We start from the raw sequence: 17,583 nt of genomic DNA, 5'->3' as shown, positions 1-17,583 counted from the left end.
AGAGAGCTGGATCACAGGCTGCCCTGCCCTGAAGGACTCTTCTCAGGCCGCCCACCAGGGGTGGGGCCTGCAGACACTGTGAGAAGCCTCCTTGTGAACTCCAAAGAAGAGTCCTAGTCATTATGTTATTGAGACGGACACAAATTCTGTGATACTTTATTAACACATATTCATATGAATTAACCAGTTGATTAAATAATTAGAGTTCTTAGTCTTTCTACACACTGTATACCAAAGGACAGCAAACTCCAGCTGCAGGACCAAATCCTCCTGCCACCTACTAATATAGTTGTACTGGCACCTGGCCACAGCCGTTTGGTTGTGTATTCTCTAGGGCTACTTTTCATGCTGCAAGGAATGGCAGAGTTCAGTAGTTGTGACAGAGACTGTGCAGAGCCTAAAATATTTACTATATAGCTCTTTAGAAGTTTTCTTAGTCCTCTTGTAAACTTAGAGAATCTTTTCTGATAGGAATTGCATTGAATCTGTATAGATCACTTTGGGTAATACAGACATTATAACAATATTAAGTCTCCAGTACAGTACATGAACTCAGGATATCTTTCCATTTATATTTGTATCTTCTTTAATTTCTTGGAGCAATGTTTTGTATTTTTTAGTATATAAGTCTTTCACCTCCTTGGGTAAATTTGTCAGTATTTTATTGTTTTTGATGCTATTATAAAAAGAATTGTTTCCTTATTTCCTTTTCAGATAGTTCATTGTTAGTGTGTACAAATATAACTGATTTTTGGGGGTTGATTCTGTATGCATACCTTGGCTGAATTAATTTATTAGTTCTAATGGGGGAGTGTATGTGTAATTAGAGTTTTCTATGTTTAAGATTATACAATCTGCAAACAAATAATCTTACCACTTGCTTTCCAATTTGGATGCCTTTTATTCCTTTTTCTTTCTTTCTTTCTTTTTTTTTTTTTCTTTTATTCCCTTAATTGCTCTGGCTAGGACTTCCAGGACTATGTTGAATAAAATTGGCAAGAGTAAACATTCCTTGCCATGTTTCTGATCTGAGAGGAAAAGCTTTCAGTTTTTCACTGTTTAGTATGATGTTAGCTCTGGGCTTTTTCATGTGTGGCCTTTATTATGCTTGGGTAATTTCTTTGTATTCCTAGTTTGTTGAGTGTGTTTTATCATGAAAGGTGTTAAATTTTGTCATATACTTTTTCTGCATGAATTGAAATGATTGTGTGGTTGTCTTTCATTTTGTTAATGTAGTATATTGCATTGATTGACTTTTGTATGTCATTCCATCCTTGTATTTCAGGAATACATTCCACTTGGTCATGGTATATAATTTTTTTTAATGTATTGTTGAATTGGATTTGCTAGTATTTTGTTGAGGATTTTGCATCAGTATTGATTAGGGCTATTGGTCTGTAGTTGTCCTGTTGTATGTTTGCCTGGTTTTAGCATCACAGTAATGTTGGCCCCATAAAATGAGTTTGGAAGTATTGCCATCTTCTCAGTTTTTTGGAAGAATTTGGGAAGTATTGGTGTTGATTCTTTTTTAAATGTTTGGTAGAATTCACCCATGAAGCTCTCTGATCCTGAGCTTTTCTTTGTTGGAGGGTTTTGGTTACTGGTTCAATCTGCTTACTAGTATAATTCTGTTCAGATGTTTTTTTTCTTCATGATTCAGTCTTGGTAGGTTGATATTTCTAGAAATTTATCCATTTTTTCTAGTTTATCCAGTTTGTTGGTATGTAATTGTTCATAGTAGTCTCTTATAATCCTTTTTATTTCTGTGGCATGAGTTATAATGTCTCTTCTTTCATTTCTGATTTTTGGTATGTGAGTATATGAGTCTTCTTTTTCTTCATTAGTCTAGCTTTGTCAATTTTATAGATTTCAAAAGACCAAGTGTTTTTTTTTAATTTTTTTATATTTTTGCTATTTTCTATTCTCTATTTTACTTATTTCTGTTCCAATCTTTATTATTTCCTTCCTTCTGATAACTTTGCGTTTAGTTTTTTCTTTTTGTAGTTCCTTGAGGTATAAAGTTAGGTTACTGACTTGATAGCATTCTTCTTTTATAATGTAGCATTTACCACTATAAGCTTCCCTTTTAGTATTGCTGTTGGTACATCCGATAAGTTTTGGTATGTTGTGTTTTTGTTTTCATTTGCTTCAAGATATTTTCTAATTTCCCTTGTGCATTCTTCTTTGAGCCATTGGTTGTTTAAGATTTTATTGATTAATTTCCATAATTCGTGAATTTTCCCGTTTTCCTTTTGCTTTTGAAATCAAACTAGAAATCTAGGAATTCCTTTCAGTTTCTTGAATTTAGATGTCCATTTCCTTCCTCAGATTTGGGAAATTTTCAGCCGTTATTATCACATTTCTTTGTCATTATAGACTACATTTATATACAAGGACAAAGACCTTCACCAGTCAGCCTGGCTAGAGAATCAGAGGGCCTCTCCAACATTTTCTTGTGGTATATCATCTCTTGGTCTATGAGTATAATTTCCCGATTAGAAAAGTTTGCAAGTTTCTTTGTTAGGAATTCATAATCTCTTGCTGCTTCTGTTGTCTGTCCACAGTACTGCAAGTTCTCTGGTGCTACAACAAGTGCCAACCTTTTCTTTGTTCTCAGCAACCCCCATACATTCAAAATATAGCGATTCCCATGCCCTCCAAGTTAGGTGAGACAGAAACTAGTCCCTCATATAGCCCCTGGAAAAGGTAGAACGTTGGACTTAAATTCCACTTTCATTTTTCCTCCCAAGCAAGAAATCACAAGTCAGGTATTTTCTCCTAGTCGCGCCAAGTGTGCTGGCTTGAGGGAAGAGTTATCCCAGGTGAAATGCAGTGGCTTTTCTTACCCATTTCAGTGCAGCTGTTCTTTCCTTTGAGCTTTAGTGGGAGTCTGGCATGACCTTGGGTTCTGCTTTCTCTCTTGAACCCAGCAGCCGCACATGAGGAGCTCTCCCAGCAGATTACTTGCTTCCTTTAAGGCAGATCTCGGCTGGGTGCGGTGCCTCACGCCTGTAATCCTAGCACTCTGGGTAAGCCAAGGTGGGTGGATCGTTTGAGCTCAGGAGTTCGAGACCAGCCTGAGCAAGAGCGAGATTCTGTCTCTACTGAAAAACAAAATAGAAAGAAATTAGCTGGACAACTAAAAATATATAGAGAGAAAATTAGCCGGGCATGGTGGCGCATGCCTGTAGTCCCAGCTACTCGAGAGGCTGAGGCAGTAGGATCGCTTGAGCCCAGGAGTTTGAGGTTGCTATGAGCTAGGCTGATGCCACGGCACTCTAGCCCAGGCAACAGAGTGAGACTCTGTCTCAAAAAAAAGGGCAGATCTCTCACTTTAGGGCAAGAGTACAACCTCTAGCCACTTTGTTACAAGGTGGCATGAAAAAGGGCTCTGATATCCCCAGATTTTCTGGAGACTGTTCTTTAATGCATTTACTTTAGTGCTGACTCCCAGGCACAATCTTTTCCTTTTGTGGAGTTAAATCTAACGTTGGCCTCTCTCTGGGGCTTCTTTGGTAGGACCTGCGTTTGTCTCAGGTGACTTGAGCTACACTTTTCACTCCATTGGTGCTATCCTCAGAAGTCCTGGCAACTTCTCTTGTTTTCCAGTCTTGTTCCTTTTAGAATATGTATTTCTGTCATTTCAGCGTACCCTTGGGAGGTGGAAGAAGTAGATGTTCATGCTTGGTCTACCATCTTAAAATGATAATCCCTGAGGTGTATTTCTTAAGAGCCTAATTCTGTAATATGTTTTCAATCTCTGCTCCATTGGTCATTTTTATTAATTGGCATTTGGCATGCTATTGTCTGGTAATCAAAAGAGGATACTTTTTTGAAGGAGTTTCTTTTGTTCAGTTGTGGCTAGGCTCTGAATAGAAAGAGGTAACACTGCAGACACACCACTGTAGGAATCAAATTAGTTTTTCAGAATTCTAAGAATTCAACTCTAATTTGCATTTTCTGTTTCAGAAGAGACAGGGTTGGGGACACATTGTTACAAAACACAGCTGCTACTGCTGATCATATCACGAGTTTTCTATTTTTTGCAGAATAAAATGGTTTCACTCACTCTCTGTGCACCTGGCATGAGATTCCCAGGGTTTGACAGCCCTGCCATGACCAAAGGTGTGCGATGCTCTGATAGCAGAGCAGGCAGTACTTTACCACTGACACGGGAAAACATTTAGCTACTCTGAGTGCTAATTTTCTCCAGTCCTGTTCTTTTTCCGTTTCCCTGGTGAGACATCCTATAATCATTGCTTAAAGCATACTGTTGTGAGGAGCCAACTTCTTTGTATTTATTGGTTTAAAAATTCTGCCCATCTCCCCACCTTACCCCCCACTGTTTCTTTTCTCCCTTATGTTGTTTAGGATGTAATTTTCCAAGTTTTAGTTTAAAAGAAAACTGTTGGTGAAGAATCACAATCGTGGCCCATAAAATATCTTTACTTTGCATAGACAGGCTCCTTCCACCCAACTCTTCATTATGAGTGTATTTTTCTTCAAATATAAGTAGATTTCTGTTTCATCTTAGGTTTTCTTTTATTTAAGTAAACAAATCAAAATGGCTGAATGCTTTTTACAATTTTTTTTTTCTCAGATCTGTTAGCATAAAGCCTTGGAACAGAATTGCTGTGTGGGAAATGTAAATAATATCCAAAAAATTGACCCTAAGAAATACAGTGCTATAAATGTTATTTAGGTTTCCAGGCTAGACCACAGAAGCTTATTTAATCGATTTTGATGCTCAACTTGAATTCTAGTTCCTGGGTAGAAGAAGCCAGTAAGAAGGGGATGAGGATAGGGAAGGTCTGACATACCCTTTCCTGACCTTGGAGATAACATTGGTTCCTTTCTGCTTCTCTTTACCCCTCTTCCTTGAAACCAGTCCCCTGCTGCTGAAGCTGCTTTTATCTCTGCTATGGTGTCTTCCCACCCCACTCCCAAGTATTCAATTTTATTTGCCAAGGAATGGAGGACAGAGAGAAAGAGTTTGCTAGTACCACCTAATTAAATTAATATCTGTGGATGGTTGATGCTCCTTAACCTTCCCAGGGTGTTTTCACTTTTTATAGAAGATATGTATTAAAGCACATAAACCTATAATTGGTGAAACTTCTGGGAGTTTAGCAAAGTAGGAGAAAAACCAGTATGACAGATTAGGGGAGGTTAGCAAGTGATGGACAAGGGCCACCATCTAAGCAGTCTGGCCCTGCATAAGTACTCTTAACATATTTGCAGTGTGAATGAATACAAAATGACTACTTTCCCCAGCTTCTTTTATTCTTGGTCTCCAGTTAAAAAAGCAAAGTTCTCAGAGCTTCATTTTGTCGGTCTGTTTACTGGGCAAATGAGCAATCGTGACCAGATGGGCTTAGGAGCCTGGCAGGGTGTATGTAATTTGTTGATTAAGTGAGGGATTCCTGTGTTCTTTTTTATGTAACGTTTTTACCCCTTTATGTAAGTAACTCATAACCATTAAAGACTAAAGATCAAGAGATCACCCATAGCGCTATCATCCAAAGAAAACCATTGTGAAGATGTTACAATTTTAGGAAAATAAACTGTAGAGAATTACTCATGTTGCTATTAAGTGTTTAAACATTAAAATGGCCTCTTTTTTGATTAATATTATCTAGTCAATACAAACTTTTTTTAATTCATGAGAGTTTTATGAACATTTCACATGGAAACCACAGCACCTAAGTCTGTGGCAACCTTGCTTAGTCACCAGTAGCCAGTGTTGGTTCCCAAAGAGTTAACACACCTTCCAGATGCCTTACCTCCAAGGAAAGCATGTCCTTCCTTGTCAGGATGTCTTTTTTTGTCTTTTAGTTTCTGCCAAGACTCTGAGGAAGAAGAAATAGGTACAGATTTATTAGGATGGACAGGGGCCAGTGACTTGACCATGGTGGGGCTCCGGCAGCTTAAGGCCACACAGTTTCTGAAAAGTATAGAAGATTTGTTTTTATCCACTAATTTATTTCTTGTCTAATATTTCCACTGAAGTGATTGCCTCATATACAATTATATCTCAGTACTCTATTGGAATGAAATAATGGCACAGTATAGCCCTTTCTGAATTATTCACTTAATCTTTGGAGATTATATCCAGGTTCTCATTAATTCAGTTAGTTTAGAATTTCAGCATATGGTATCTTCTGATCCATGCTGTATTATCTACTTGTTTTCCTGCTAAAGACCCCTAATCAGTATCTTCCAGTGTTGTCTTTGATCATAGCATTCACATTTGCATGAAGGCTGCCTGTCCCTGGTCTACTCTGGGTCTCTTATCAATACCAGGCACTGCCTGGCTTACTCTGGGGTTCTACTCTTTTTCAAGTCTTCTGATTGAATTATTGCTTGCTCTGGCATCATGCTGATTTCCTTCACTATTTCATGCTTCTCCCAGGAGGTATCCATTTGTTATTTATACGTTGTCCTCTTTTTGAAAATATCACAGTAAAGAATTCATTTAATTTTTTTCAATGGTCTTCTTTTTCTGTCAATAATTCAATGCAACATTTCTTAAAAACTGTTCCATCTCTTTCATTGATTTTTTTAATGCCTTTTAATTATTTCTTACCTTTAAAAACTCACAGCTTTTAATACTAAGTAGTTCATGATGTCACCACAGGACAGCTTTATTCCTTTGGTTGTTCAGATTTCTGTGGGTGTTGATCCTGGATCACAAGATGATGCTAGGTTTGGAGAAGCATCAGTAGGTTGAGGCTGTACATCTGAAGAGCAGGATTACCAATGGAAGTCAACACTGTTGGCTTAATTATAAGTCTCATGCCATTATATTATGGGGAACCTTGTTAGGATGCTGGTGTGGAAGGGAAATACATAGCCAAGTTTTAAGTTTCCACGTTCTGGTGGATACACTCTACGTTTCTGTGAACTTCCCGTACCTTACATGGAGTCAGCAGCATGAGGTTATAGTCATGCAATTAATCAATGTTTACTGATGATCACATTATGAGAGAAACTATACCAGACACTATTGAGGATGTAGAGGATTCAAGATACCTTATGTTTGAGACACATGTATGCTTCATACAACTCAACCCAAAGCTCAACACAGAGGGATGTTTTGGGACAGAGAATGGAATAATTCTGCAAATATTACACACTAAGATATATTGTTAATGCACAGTCAGAAAAAAATTTTGTAGAAGACTTTGGAATAAACTTTATTTTTGTATAAAACATTAAGAGTAGCGTATGATATCAATTTATAGGAATAACTGATTTTAAAAGAATAAAGCAGAGTGAGTCAATAATTATTGAATAGGCCACAATGGGGTGGCCTAAATATAACTCATGGGCCCAGATGGTCTTTGGTACTTCACAGGCCAATAATTAGAAATTACCTAAGATTAATGAAGAGGATCCCACATTGCTTAGGTACCAATTTATTTCCTTGCACATGTGGTCTAATGTATCACATTGACACGTACTCTTTCTTGTTTTCAGCATGCGCTCCTGGCTTTAAAGTTTATACTCGCATTTGCCATACCTGATAAGCCACGGGATATTCAGGTCAAACTAGCCAGATTGGAATTTGAATCTTTGGAGGCACTCAAGCAGCAGGTAAGAGCAACCGTCCTGAAAAATGAATGTATTTCTTTAGCAAATGACAGGAAACATAATTCAGAAGAATCACTCACAGCATTTACTTCAGCCTTGAAGTTACCAGTTTAAGTAAATACAGAGAACTCCAGTTTAGGATGGCATAACAAAACCAAAATCCTAACAATATGAGCAACAAACAGGTTTAAAGAAATAAACTAATCAAACGAAAATATTCAAGCAATGTTAACTAAAGAACAGTTAGCAAAAGAACAAGATAGGGATTTCTAAGATCACTCTGGGACAGCTCCCCACAGTTTCTAATTCTTCTCAACATTAAGTGAGGAAAAGTGAGTAAATAGAATTCTGAATAGTATCTTGCAGAGAGCAAGACATAATGAGTTTGGGTGGATGGAAGCAGCAAAAATTTCCATGAAAGGAGAAACTGCTCAGTAACTTCACATTCTACCAGAGACCACCCCGCCCCCCAAACCCTGCCAAAAAAAAAAGCCATGCTGGAAATCAGCATTTTGGTGATTTTCTACATGTAGGAGAAAGAGAGCAGAGAGATAGAGGATTCTTAGATGCCCAGAGCGTCTCTCACTGGTTATCCTCAGTGTTACATAGGAATTTAAGCAACAACAAAATCAATAAGGCAATACTATCTGAGGGGACAAGCTCTGAGTCCGGGAGCTCTTGGACCCACACAGTCTCTTTGGCCTCCAGACCACTTTGCACAGGAATATTTCTTCTTATGTTTGGGGAGTTGGGAGGAAAAACAATTCGAGGACTCAGCCAAGCTGACTCTCTGATAAAAGCATGAGGGGGTACTCACTCCTGACTAGGTGAGGTGACCCCAGAAGAGGACTTGTGATAAGAGTATGGAAAAGAGGGAGAGCCTGGGCCTATCAGCCAGAGCCTGTGCTCATGTGCACGGTAGATGGGAAGACTAAATTGCCCGTGTTGCCTGTCGGTAGGGCAGGTTCACTTTTGGCATGTGGGCTAGGCAGTATGTTTGTATAAAAAACAAAACCCAGCATTGTGCTCACTAGTGACACTCCAGAAGCTTCCCAGCATTGGCAGGAAACCCATCATCACCGTTGTTGTGGAGATACTTACCAGCGCAGTTGTATAAGGGAAAGAAATAAGTTCAAGTAACCTGAAGAGGCAAGTTTATCATTACTGGAAAATTAGAGGATAATGTATCTTAAAAACAATAGGAAAATTTGGTAAGAAGGCAGAATCCAAAGTTTATATAAAATCACTTGTTTCCTTCCACAAGAAATAATAACCAGTTAGAAAATATTGAAAAATTCATATTTATGAAAGAAACTAAATATAAAACCTTTTAGATGGTGACGTATGAAAACAATATGGATAGTATACATGAAGAATATTTTTAAAACTCTACTGGGATCAAAAGATTCAATCTTGTGAAAATGCAATGCCAGTTCAAATATGTGGAAATGAACATTTGAAAATAGCAAGGAAACTTCTGAAAAAGAAGGAAAATGAAGACTCTAGCTCTGCCAGATATTAAAATATGTTCTGAATAATACAATAATTATAATAATTAAATACATTTTGAATAGGGAAGAAATAGACGTATCAGTGGAATAGAGCATAGAGTCCATAAATGGACCCAAATTAAACTGGGAATTTAGTTTATGGTAGAAGTAACATTTTGTGTCAGTGGAAAAAAGGATTATTTGTTACATGGTTTGCTGAGCTTCCATTGATGACAAACAGCTATTTGGGAAAATTATTGTACTTTATTTTACTTCATTCCTTTTGAACCCCACCCTTACCCCATGCCACCGAATTCAGCCAGTTAAGAGATTTAAATGTAAAAACTTAAACCAGGCCAGGTGGGGTGGCTCATACCTGTAATCCTAGCACTCTGGGAAGCTGAGGCAGGAGGATAGCTTGAGGTCAGGAGTTCAAGACCAGCCTGAGCAAGAGCGAGATCCCATCTCTACAAAAAATAGAAAAATTAGCTGGGTGTGGTGGCACGTGCCTATAGTCCCAGCTACTCAGGAGGCTGAGGTAGGAGGATCACTAGAGCTGAGGAGTTTGAGATTGTAGTGAGCTGTGTTGATGCCACTGCACTCTTGCTGGGGCAACAGAGCGAGACTATGTTTCCCGCCCCCCCCCAAAAAAAAAACCTTCAACCATAAAAAGTCTATTAAAAAGCCTAGGTACATCTTTCAGTGGGAAATGCCTTCCTAATCAGGACACACAACCCCCAAATCATAAAATACTGTTAAAGAAAAATACATGAAAATTTAGAACTTTATATGACAAAAATAATCAAAAGGTAAATTGAATAAACTGGAAGAATATTTGCACATATGACAAAGGGTTAATATCTTTAATTCAAAAAAGTTTCTAAGCATTACAGCTCTTTTAGAATTTGTCTAGCAGGTTACAGCTCTTTTAGAATTTGTCTAGAGATTCTTCTATATATTATTGGCAGAGGTATAAATGGGTTCAACCTTTCTAGAATGCAGTTGAATCAAAATTTCAGTTACTCTGCAACACAAACTCTTACTAGGGTAATGATTTTATCTGCGAAGTATACCAAAATATAACCATTGAAACATTTTTATTAGCAAAAATCTGGAGACAACTAAATTCCTCAGTAGAAGACTGGTTAAAGAAGTTATGGTATAGCCATATAATAAAATTCTATGAACCTGTTTTTGTTTAAAAATAATTTGTGCTGGTGTATATTTGTGTGCATTTGTACATACTGCTTATTTTATTAAATGGAAAAAAGCAAGATACAGAACAGTAGGATCCACTTCTAGTCAAATTTTAAAGAAAAGAAGGAAGGGAGTGAAGAGAAATGTATGAATGCTATAGGTGCATTTGTTTGTCTTAGAAGGGCTCATAGGAAACCCCAAACAATAGTTACCTTCAAGGAGAGGGATTAAGATTTCCCTTTTCAGGTAGTTTGCATTTTCTGACCCTGTGCTCATGTATTACTTTTCTAAGGTCAACAGAAATTCACTGGGAGGGGTGTTATTTGCCATTTGTTATCTGTATACTTTTCTGCACTTAAAACGTTAATGTAAGTAAATTAGGAATGAAGTCATCCCTCCTGTCGGTGGTGTGCATAATTTTTTAAACTCTTATGCCTCTTTGGGACACATGTGGACACATCCTCTGTACACTCTTCCTCCTCCTTCCTCCTTTTTTACAAACATTCATATATATTTTTTTAGAAAAATAAACATCAGGTGATATTTTTAGAGTAGAATTTATTTTCACATAAAGTGTATTTTATACATAAAGTTTGAAGCCATAAATCAAATGTGGAAACCAAGTTGCAATATGAGGCCAAGTGGGATTTGTTTGTAAACTCCTCTGTAAACCTCTCAGGTGAGGTCAGAGTGACACCAAGACTAGAGGACAGACCTGCAGGCTGTTAATTTGACACCCCAGTCAGTATTTTAAAGTACTTGCTCAGTTTCCATTGAAGAGGGGACCAGGACAACATGGGTGAGGGACAGAGAAGTGGAATGAATGGGAAGAGGGCTGGGCAGAACATAGCCACGCCAAACAGCCACACTCCTCACACTATGGAAGGAGCCCTGGACGCAGTTTTAAGGCCTTGATTTTTAGATGCTCAGCTTACACGTGTACTCTTTCCTAAAACACAACTGCCTGAGGCTGCCCTGGTGTCTTGTCGGCTTTCCACACTGCAGAAGCAAGGTACACCTCTCTTTCATCTTGAACCCTATCCTGGGCCTCATTCCCAGGGCAAAAACTTCCCAGGTGACAGAATACCTTTTAAAACAGAGGTGTCAGGGGCTAAGTTACATTTCATAAAGGCACCCCAGTCTCTAGCCCACAAAACCAAATCTATCTCCTTAAGAGATGCATTTCTAAAATGTATCCAAAAATCTATATTCCATAATTTATTAAATACATATTATATGTATATAATTTTTATCATTTATGCACCAGTGATACTTATGATCAGTCCAGAAGAAAATTTTAAACACTCACAGAGAAACTTATGTCATAAGAAATTTTAAAAGATTTTAAATTTCAATTTATAAGTATATTATTGCAGCAAAGTATGAGAGAGTTCTTTAGAAAGACTTTCAAGCAAAAGAAATATACTTTATTAGGATAAAATTCCTTGGGAGAAGTAGAAAGAAAATATGACTTTAAAAAGGAAAAACAAAATTTGTAGTATTAATTGAGAGGATTCATGTATTTTTTTTTGAATGGGTGATGGTAGATACCACATCACTATTTATTTAAAATTCCTTGGATAGCTTTAAAAGAATGACTTAATAGTTTATTCTTAAGTGTCAGTAATTACCGTATGCTGTAAAATACATTTTTGCAACTAATTTATTATAAAAGATTTTGGATGTCAGTTTAAAATTGTGTGAGAGGGCACATAGCATCTAAAAACTGTAAGGAGTATGTACATCGTTGTCTCTGGAAGAGTTTTGGTTAGTCAGTTTTCTCCAGTGATTACATTTCTGGTGAGGTTTTATAGATCAGGTCAGGCAATTTCCTAGCTGTTGCATACACATCTTAACTCCAGGTCAAGGAGAGATCTTGCTTCATGTTAGGAAAGCTTTCTCCTCCCTTGGGATTTCATATTACCATGTGTTTGCCTGAAAAGCAAAGGGTTTTTATTGATGTTGGATATTACTAACATGTCTCATGTTACTAAATACATTTACCTAAAGTCCCAATGCAGGGCTGTTATGTTTGGGCTGTCAAGGATATGAGTTTACTATGAATATGGCTAAATGACCTCTCAAGTCATCCCAGCTCTTAGATTCCCATATCTTCAGATACACTGAACCTGTCAGTGAGGCAAAGCCCTAATTCAAAATTTATTTATCCTCATCTTCATTGAGAAGTGAAACACTGACCAGAATTCTCTCATGCAGGTTGAGTATCCCTTATCCAAAATGCTTGAGACCAGAAATATTTCAGATTTCAGATTTTTTCAGATTTTGGAACATTTGCATCATACTTACTGTTGAGCATCCCTAATCTGAAAATCTGAAATTACAAATGCTCCAATGAGCACTTTTTTTTTGAGCATCACACCAGTGCACAAAAAGTTTTGGATTTTAGAGAATTTCAGATTTTTGGATTAGGGATGCTTAACCTGCACTACTTAAAAAGAAGAAAAAATCTAAAAGATTTTAAGTTTCTTTGGTGTTTTTTTTTGTCTTGAGAACATAGATGTAATTCTGATTAACATCACCTTATAAGAAAAGGTGATTTTTGTGCTGATTTTGCTGTTACCGTTCTGGAGGGACAGAAATGTCTCTCAGGTTTCTACTCAGTATACTGATCGAATGCTGTCAGACAGGACATTCCTAGGCTGCTCTAAAGATGATTTCTAAATTTGTGCATGTGCAGCTTGAATGTTTGTGATCCATCATGGGGGCAGGAAGCAATGATGAGTGTTGTCAGGATCTCTTAGGGCCTTCCAAACCCAAGAAAAGCATTCCTTCCTTCCTGTCTCCACCACACTTTTTTTTTTCTTTTAATTATCAATCTGAGAACAAAAGGTCCAGGGTAAGAGTTGGGCAGAAGATACCGTAGCAGCTGCCCCTTCGTGCTGTCTCTCTCGCTGACCCCGACATTGCTGCATGGCCAGCACTGCTGCATGGGCCACCCTTGTTTGTGCTGCCATCAGGGAGAGACAAAGATTGTCATCATATTTCCTGTTTAGTCTCACTGCCCAGGCAGTCCTAGAAGGTCCAGAAGTTCACCCACTTAGTGCTTTTCAAAGACTCATATTCAGTGGCCGTGTCTTCAGTTTATTTGCCAAACTAGTGCCATCTCTAGGATACGGAAGTTTTTCTTTAATCTGACGTTTAACTGTCTGATTTGTAACTAAGGTAGCCTCAACTCACCGGGCTCTTCCCATGTGCCAAAAACAGAGGGAGCCTCTGCTACATCCCCTGGTTGATTTCTGGGCTCAGATCAGAAATGGAGTTATTGAAAATATTTAAGAATAAATCTCATTAATACCTGGCCTATCCCTGAGCTCTCACTGTAAAGTAACCAGAAATTGATAGTAGGCTTGTCAATGGAAATTATGATTACTTACAAATAAATATTATGCTTAATTTATATTTGAATTGTTACTTTTCAACTCAATTCCTATTTTATGGACAAAATATGATTGAGAAATTTAAGTCATCAGACAGTTCTTAAATGGGATTGTGCATTTTAAATGTCAAACTTTTGAAAAACACATGTCTAGACCCTGCAACCTAAAGATTCTGATTCCTTAAATTGAAGGTGGGACCCAGGGACCTACATTTAAAAAAAAACCTCCTGTTTCTCCATACCTGCTTCCCTTAGTCCTCACACCCTAGCAAAGACGGATCCCAAGCACGGCCATGGGAGTGCCAAGAACAACCAGGTTCTGGGCCAAGTTCTGCTACTGTGAATGAGTCAGGTGGCCTCTTTGCACCTCAGTTTTTCTTTCTTTCTTTTTTTTTTTTTTTAATAAAATGAATGGCAGGATTCCATGGTCTATCAGAAGGCCCAGAAATCTCCATTTTTAACCAGGACTTAAGTGATTCTGGTGCAGCAGCCCCGGAGCCCATTTGGGGAAGTGCTCTGTGGGTTCCGTTATTCCTCCCGGCTTGTGATAGGAGGGCAGTGGTGGAATGCTGGAATGAATGTGGGCAGGGAATGTACTGAAAATACAGCTTTTTTGGGTATCAAATAGGAAACTATGTAGTGTTTCTAAATATATAGGCAACTTAGATATACTTGAAGGTGAGAGGCAAACTGGAGAAAGTAAAATAGTTTGCTTTGCAAAGGGCATTTTCAAATGATTAGGCTTCAATCGGCTGAGACCTTTATGAATTCTAGACAGTAAATATCATCCTAGTGATGCCCTTTTATTTCTTTTCAAATTGATTTACTCAACTCTCAGTCACTTTAAGATCCAATTAAAAATAGAAAGGATTCTTATCCAGGAACCTTTGATAACTCAGTGGCCTGGAGCACAAGGACACAACATCCTCAGTGCAGCCACCACTTAACGGGCCTCTGGGCAGCCAGCCCTCCTGGGAGCCCAGAGCACACACACAAGCCAGGGAGCAGCGTCTGCCTGGAGCCTTGGAGAAAGAAAGCAGCCTCAGGAATCAGCTAAGAGAACAAGATAAGCACTTTTAAAGAGGACACTGCAATACTAATTATAGCCCTTAAGGGCCTCAAATCAGATATAGGACCCTTGACCTGACAGGCCACCTGGGCCAGTCCTCATCACATATTGTCTTTGTTTTCTCGGGTTAAGTATATTTAAACCATTTTTTCCCAACATTTCCTAAAAGCTTCTGAACTTTTCTGACCCTACATCTGTGCTCTCTAGTTGTGGTAAAAATATAAATATTTTCAATGGAATCTAAACTTTCACCGCAACTAGAGAGCACAGATGTATGGTCCGTTTCCCAGGTCCCCAAGTCAGGTCCAGGTCCAGTAATTTTGAGATAAAGGCACCAAAGTTTACGATGTTTTGAGCGTTTGGGTGGCCCATCTGAGCCAGCCTCTCCCTTCCTTACTGAGTCAGGTAGTTTGTCTCACAGCCCTGTGCAGTGAGTGACTTGACCTTCTTCTGTTAGTCTCCCAAGCACTCAAATGGGGCCAAGGAAAATGGTGCTGACCGTGCAAGGTTGGGGTGAGACTGGATTGAGGCAGTGTGAGCAAGACACAGCATGAAGTGGGGCGGTGGGTGGCATGAGGATGGTGAGGGAGGAGGAGGACCACCTTATGAGGTCACTGGGTGAAGCCAGCAAGGAACTTTAGGATAAAATGGTACCCTAACACCAGATTTGCATGGTGAGTTGGGATTCCATCTTTGCAGCAGTCTCACCTGTTTTCATGGCCTAACACAGCTGGCTGTAATAACCATAAGGGGAGTAACAGCAGGCAGGTAGTGGTGGGAATGTGAGCCAGGCACTGTGCTAAACCTTCCGCATGTGCCCGTGACTCTTCAGAACAGTTCCCGGGGATAGAGTCTGTTAGCCATTTGCAGGTGATTTTTCACACAGTAGATTTCTCTCCAATTGATAAATGATAACCTTCTTCAAAGGTGGTTGATGCACTAACAAACATTAGCTCCCATGCACCTCTTTAGCCTCCTCACCTATCTTTCTTTCTCTTACTTGTCTAGAGGACCGCCAAGCTATTTTGTGACTCTGCCCACCTGCATACCTCCCTCTGTGGTCAGCTTCACAGACCCCTCCTCCTGAGGAAAGCCTCCCCCTCATTGTGTGACATAGGGCCTAGTGCCCATTTCTGCACATTCACCCTGCTGTAGTTGGTTCTGCTTCGGCTTCCCTGTAAACAGTCTATGTAAATTGCTACTTATCTCATTGTTTCTCAAAGCAAAATTTCCCGAAGGATCAGGCAATGCCTCACTTACCCCAAGTCCCCTCACCCACAGGCCTGGTGCCCAGCAGACTCTGAATAAATCTCCACTTAATCAAACTGAGTTTGTTGACTCATACATAGTTCAGAAGCCAATATATTAAATAAATGACAAATGATGTCCTTGGACAAAAAAAGAAGAGTCTTAAAATAGATACTTGGCAAAAATGGAAACAAGCTCATATGCCTTTCTGGGATCACTGGGAAAGAGAACACATTCTGAGAAATTACATGTGAGCATTTTACAAGGACCCCATTCCTAGCCACAGTAAAGTTCAAATCCTATTTTTTTTCTTAAAAAAACTGACTGTGGTTGATATTGGTAACAAGGGTAGCTCCCTAAGACTATAAAATAGACCCAGGTCAAGCCAGATAGAATTCTAAAGTTTGTACTTTGCACTTATACTTGTTAGCTAGAAAACTAGCTAACAAATCCAGGCTCTAGAACAGTCATTCTCTTACCACTGATGGTAGAGTACCCCTGCCCCCTGCCCCCCACTCCCCATATTTTCTGTTCTTACTAGAGAAAAATTCTTTAAAGTGCATGGAGGCATCCAGATAGTACAATAAGACTATAGCTTTTCTGATCATTTTTGTCTTTCCCAGTAAACAATCTATGTAAATTGCTACTTATCTCATTGTTTTTCAAAGCAAAATTTAAAATTTATGCATCTTAATTTCTCCCCCCCAATATGAGAAAAATGATCAAAGGAGAACCAGATTTATTTTTACTTGTGGAAACTACTAAATAGACCGTGAAAAGTGATAAAATTTAGCATTTTTCTAGTCACCATGTCAGTAGGTATGAAGCTATGATGGGAGGGCCTGGAAGCACAGGTGCACTCCACAGAGAAAGGCCTTGGGCCACCATACTGTAGGAGTGATGGCCGTGGGCTCTGGACCGTGTTCACGTGTCATTAAAATGTATCTGCATTTGTAAAGAAAAAAGTTACCCCATAATAAATTATTTTAGAGATTTCAGAATGTTTCAAACTGTGTATTTAAGAACAAATATATGTACATATATTTTTTTAAGTTGAAGAACTTTAAAAGAGTTCCAATCTCAGATTCTGTATTAGATTAATAATTACATTGCCTTGAGGACTGACACGTGAGAGTAGCTCTTCCTTTTGCAGGTAAATGCCTGGGATTGACTGTTACATATCCATTTATTTACTTTCTACTAAATGTCCTAGGATATTAAAAGATCATATTGTTAGATGAACAGAGTTATGAGGATGGATGATGGCAATAGTTATATTTAATACCACTGAACTGGACACTGAAAAATGGCCTAAGATGGTAAATTTCTTTACAAGTATTTTACCACAATAAAAAAAAATAATAAAATTTTTAAAAAAGATTATACTGTTGGCACATCAAGTTCAAAGATTTTTGTGTGTGGCTACTAGACTAGAAGCTTTTGGGGAGCAGGATTACTCTAGACACATAGAATTTATGTTTGTTGAGTGAGTGAGTCTTTAAGTGAACATCATTAAAGCTAAAGCCCATCCCTTTGTGTGTTTTTCTACTGCTGAATGCTATTTCTTTGACTTTGAAATTACCCTATGT

The 17,583-nt window shown here is 38.4% G+C and overlaps 1 protein-coding gene and 1 pseudogene across 3 annotated transcripts in view; both read left to right on the top strand.

Moving 5' to 3' along the window:
* ANO10 (anoctamin 10) overlaps positions 1–17,583 on the top strand; it is a 177,678-nt gene that overhangs the window by 120,956 nt on the left and 39,139 nt on the right. For all 3 annotated transcript variants that reach the window (XM_045530741.1, XM_045530740.1, XM_045530742.1), the window contains exon 12: positions 7,480–7,596. In XM_045530741.1, the coding sequence (XP_045386697.1) occupies positions 7,480–7,596 (117 nt within the window). The remainder of the gene's footprint in view (positions 1–7,479; positions 7,597–17,583) is intronic.
* On the top strand, positions 9,966–10,011 carry LOC123623687 (annotated as a pseudogene).

Source organism: Lemur catta, chromosome 18, assembly GCF_020740605.2.
Source record: "Lemur catta isolate mLemCat1 chromosome 18, mLemCat1.pri, whole genome shotgun sequence".
Lineage (NCBI taxonomy): Eukaryota > Metazoa > Chordata > Mammalia > Primates > Lemuridae > Lemur > Lemur catta.
This window is presented reverse-complemented; position numbering and strand designations above follow the sequence as displayed.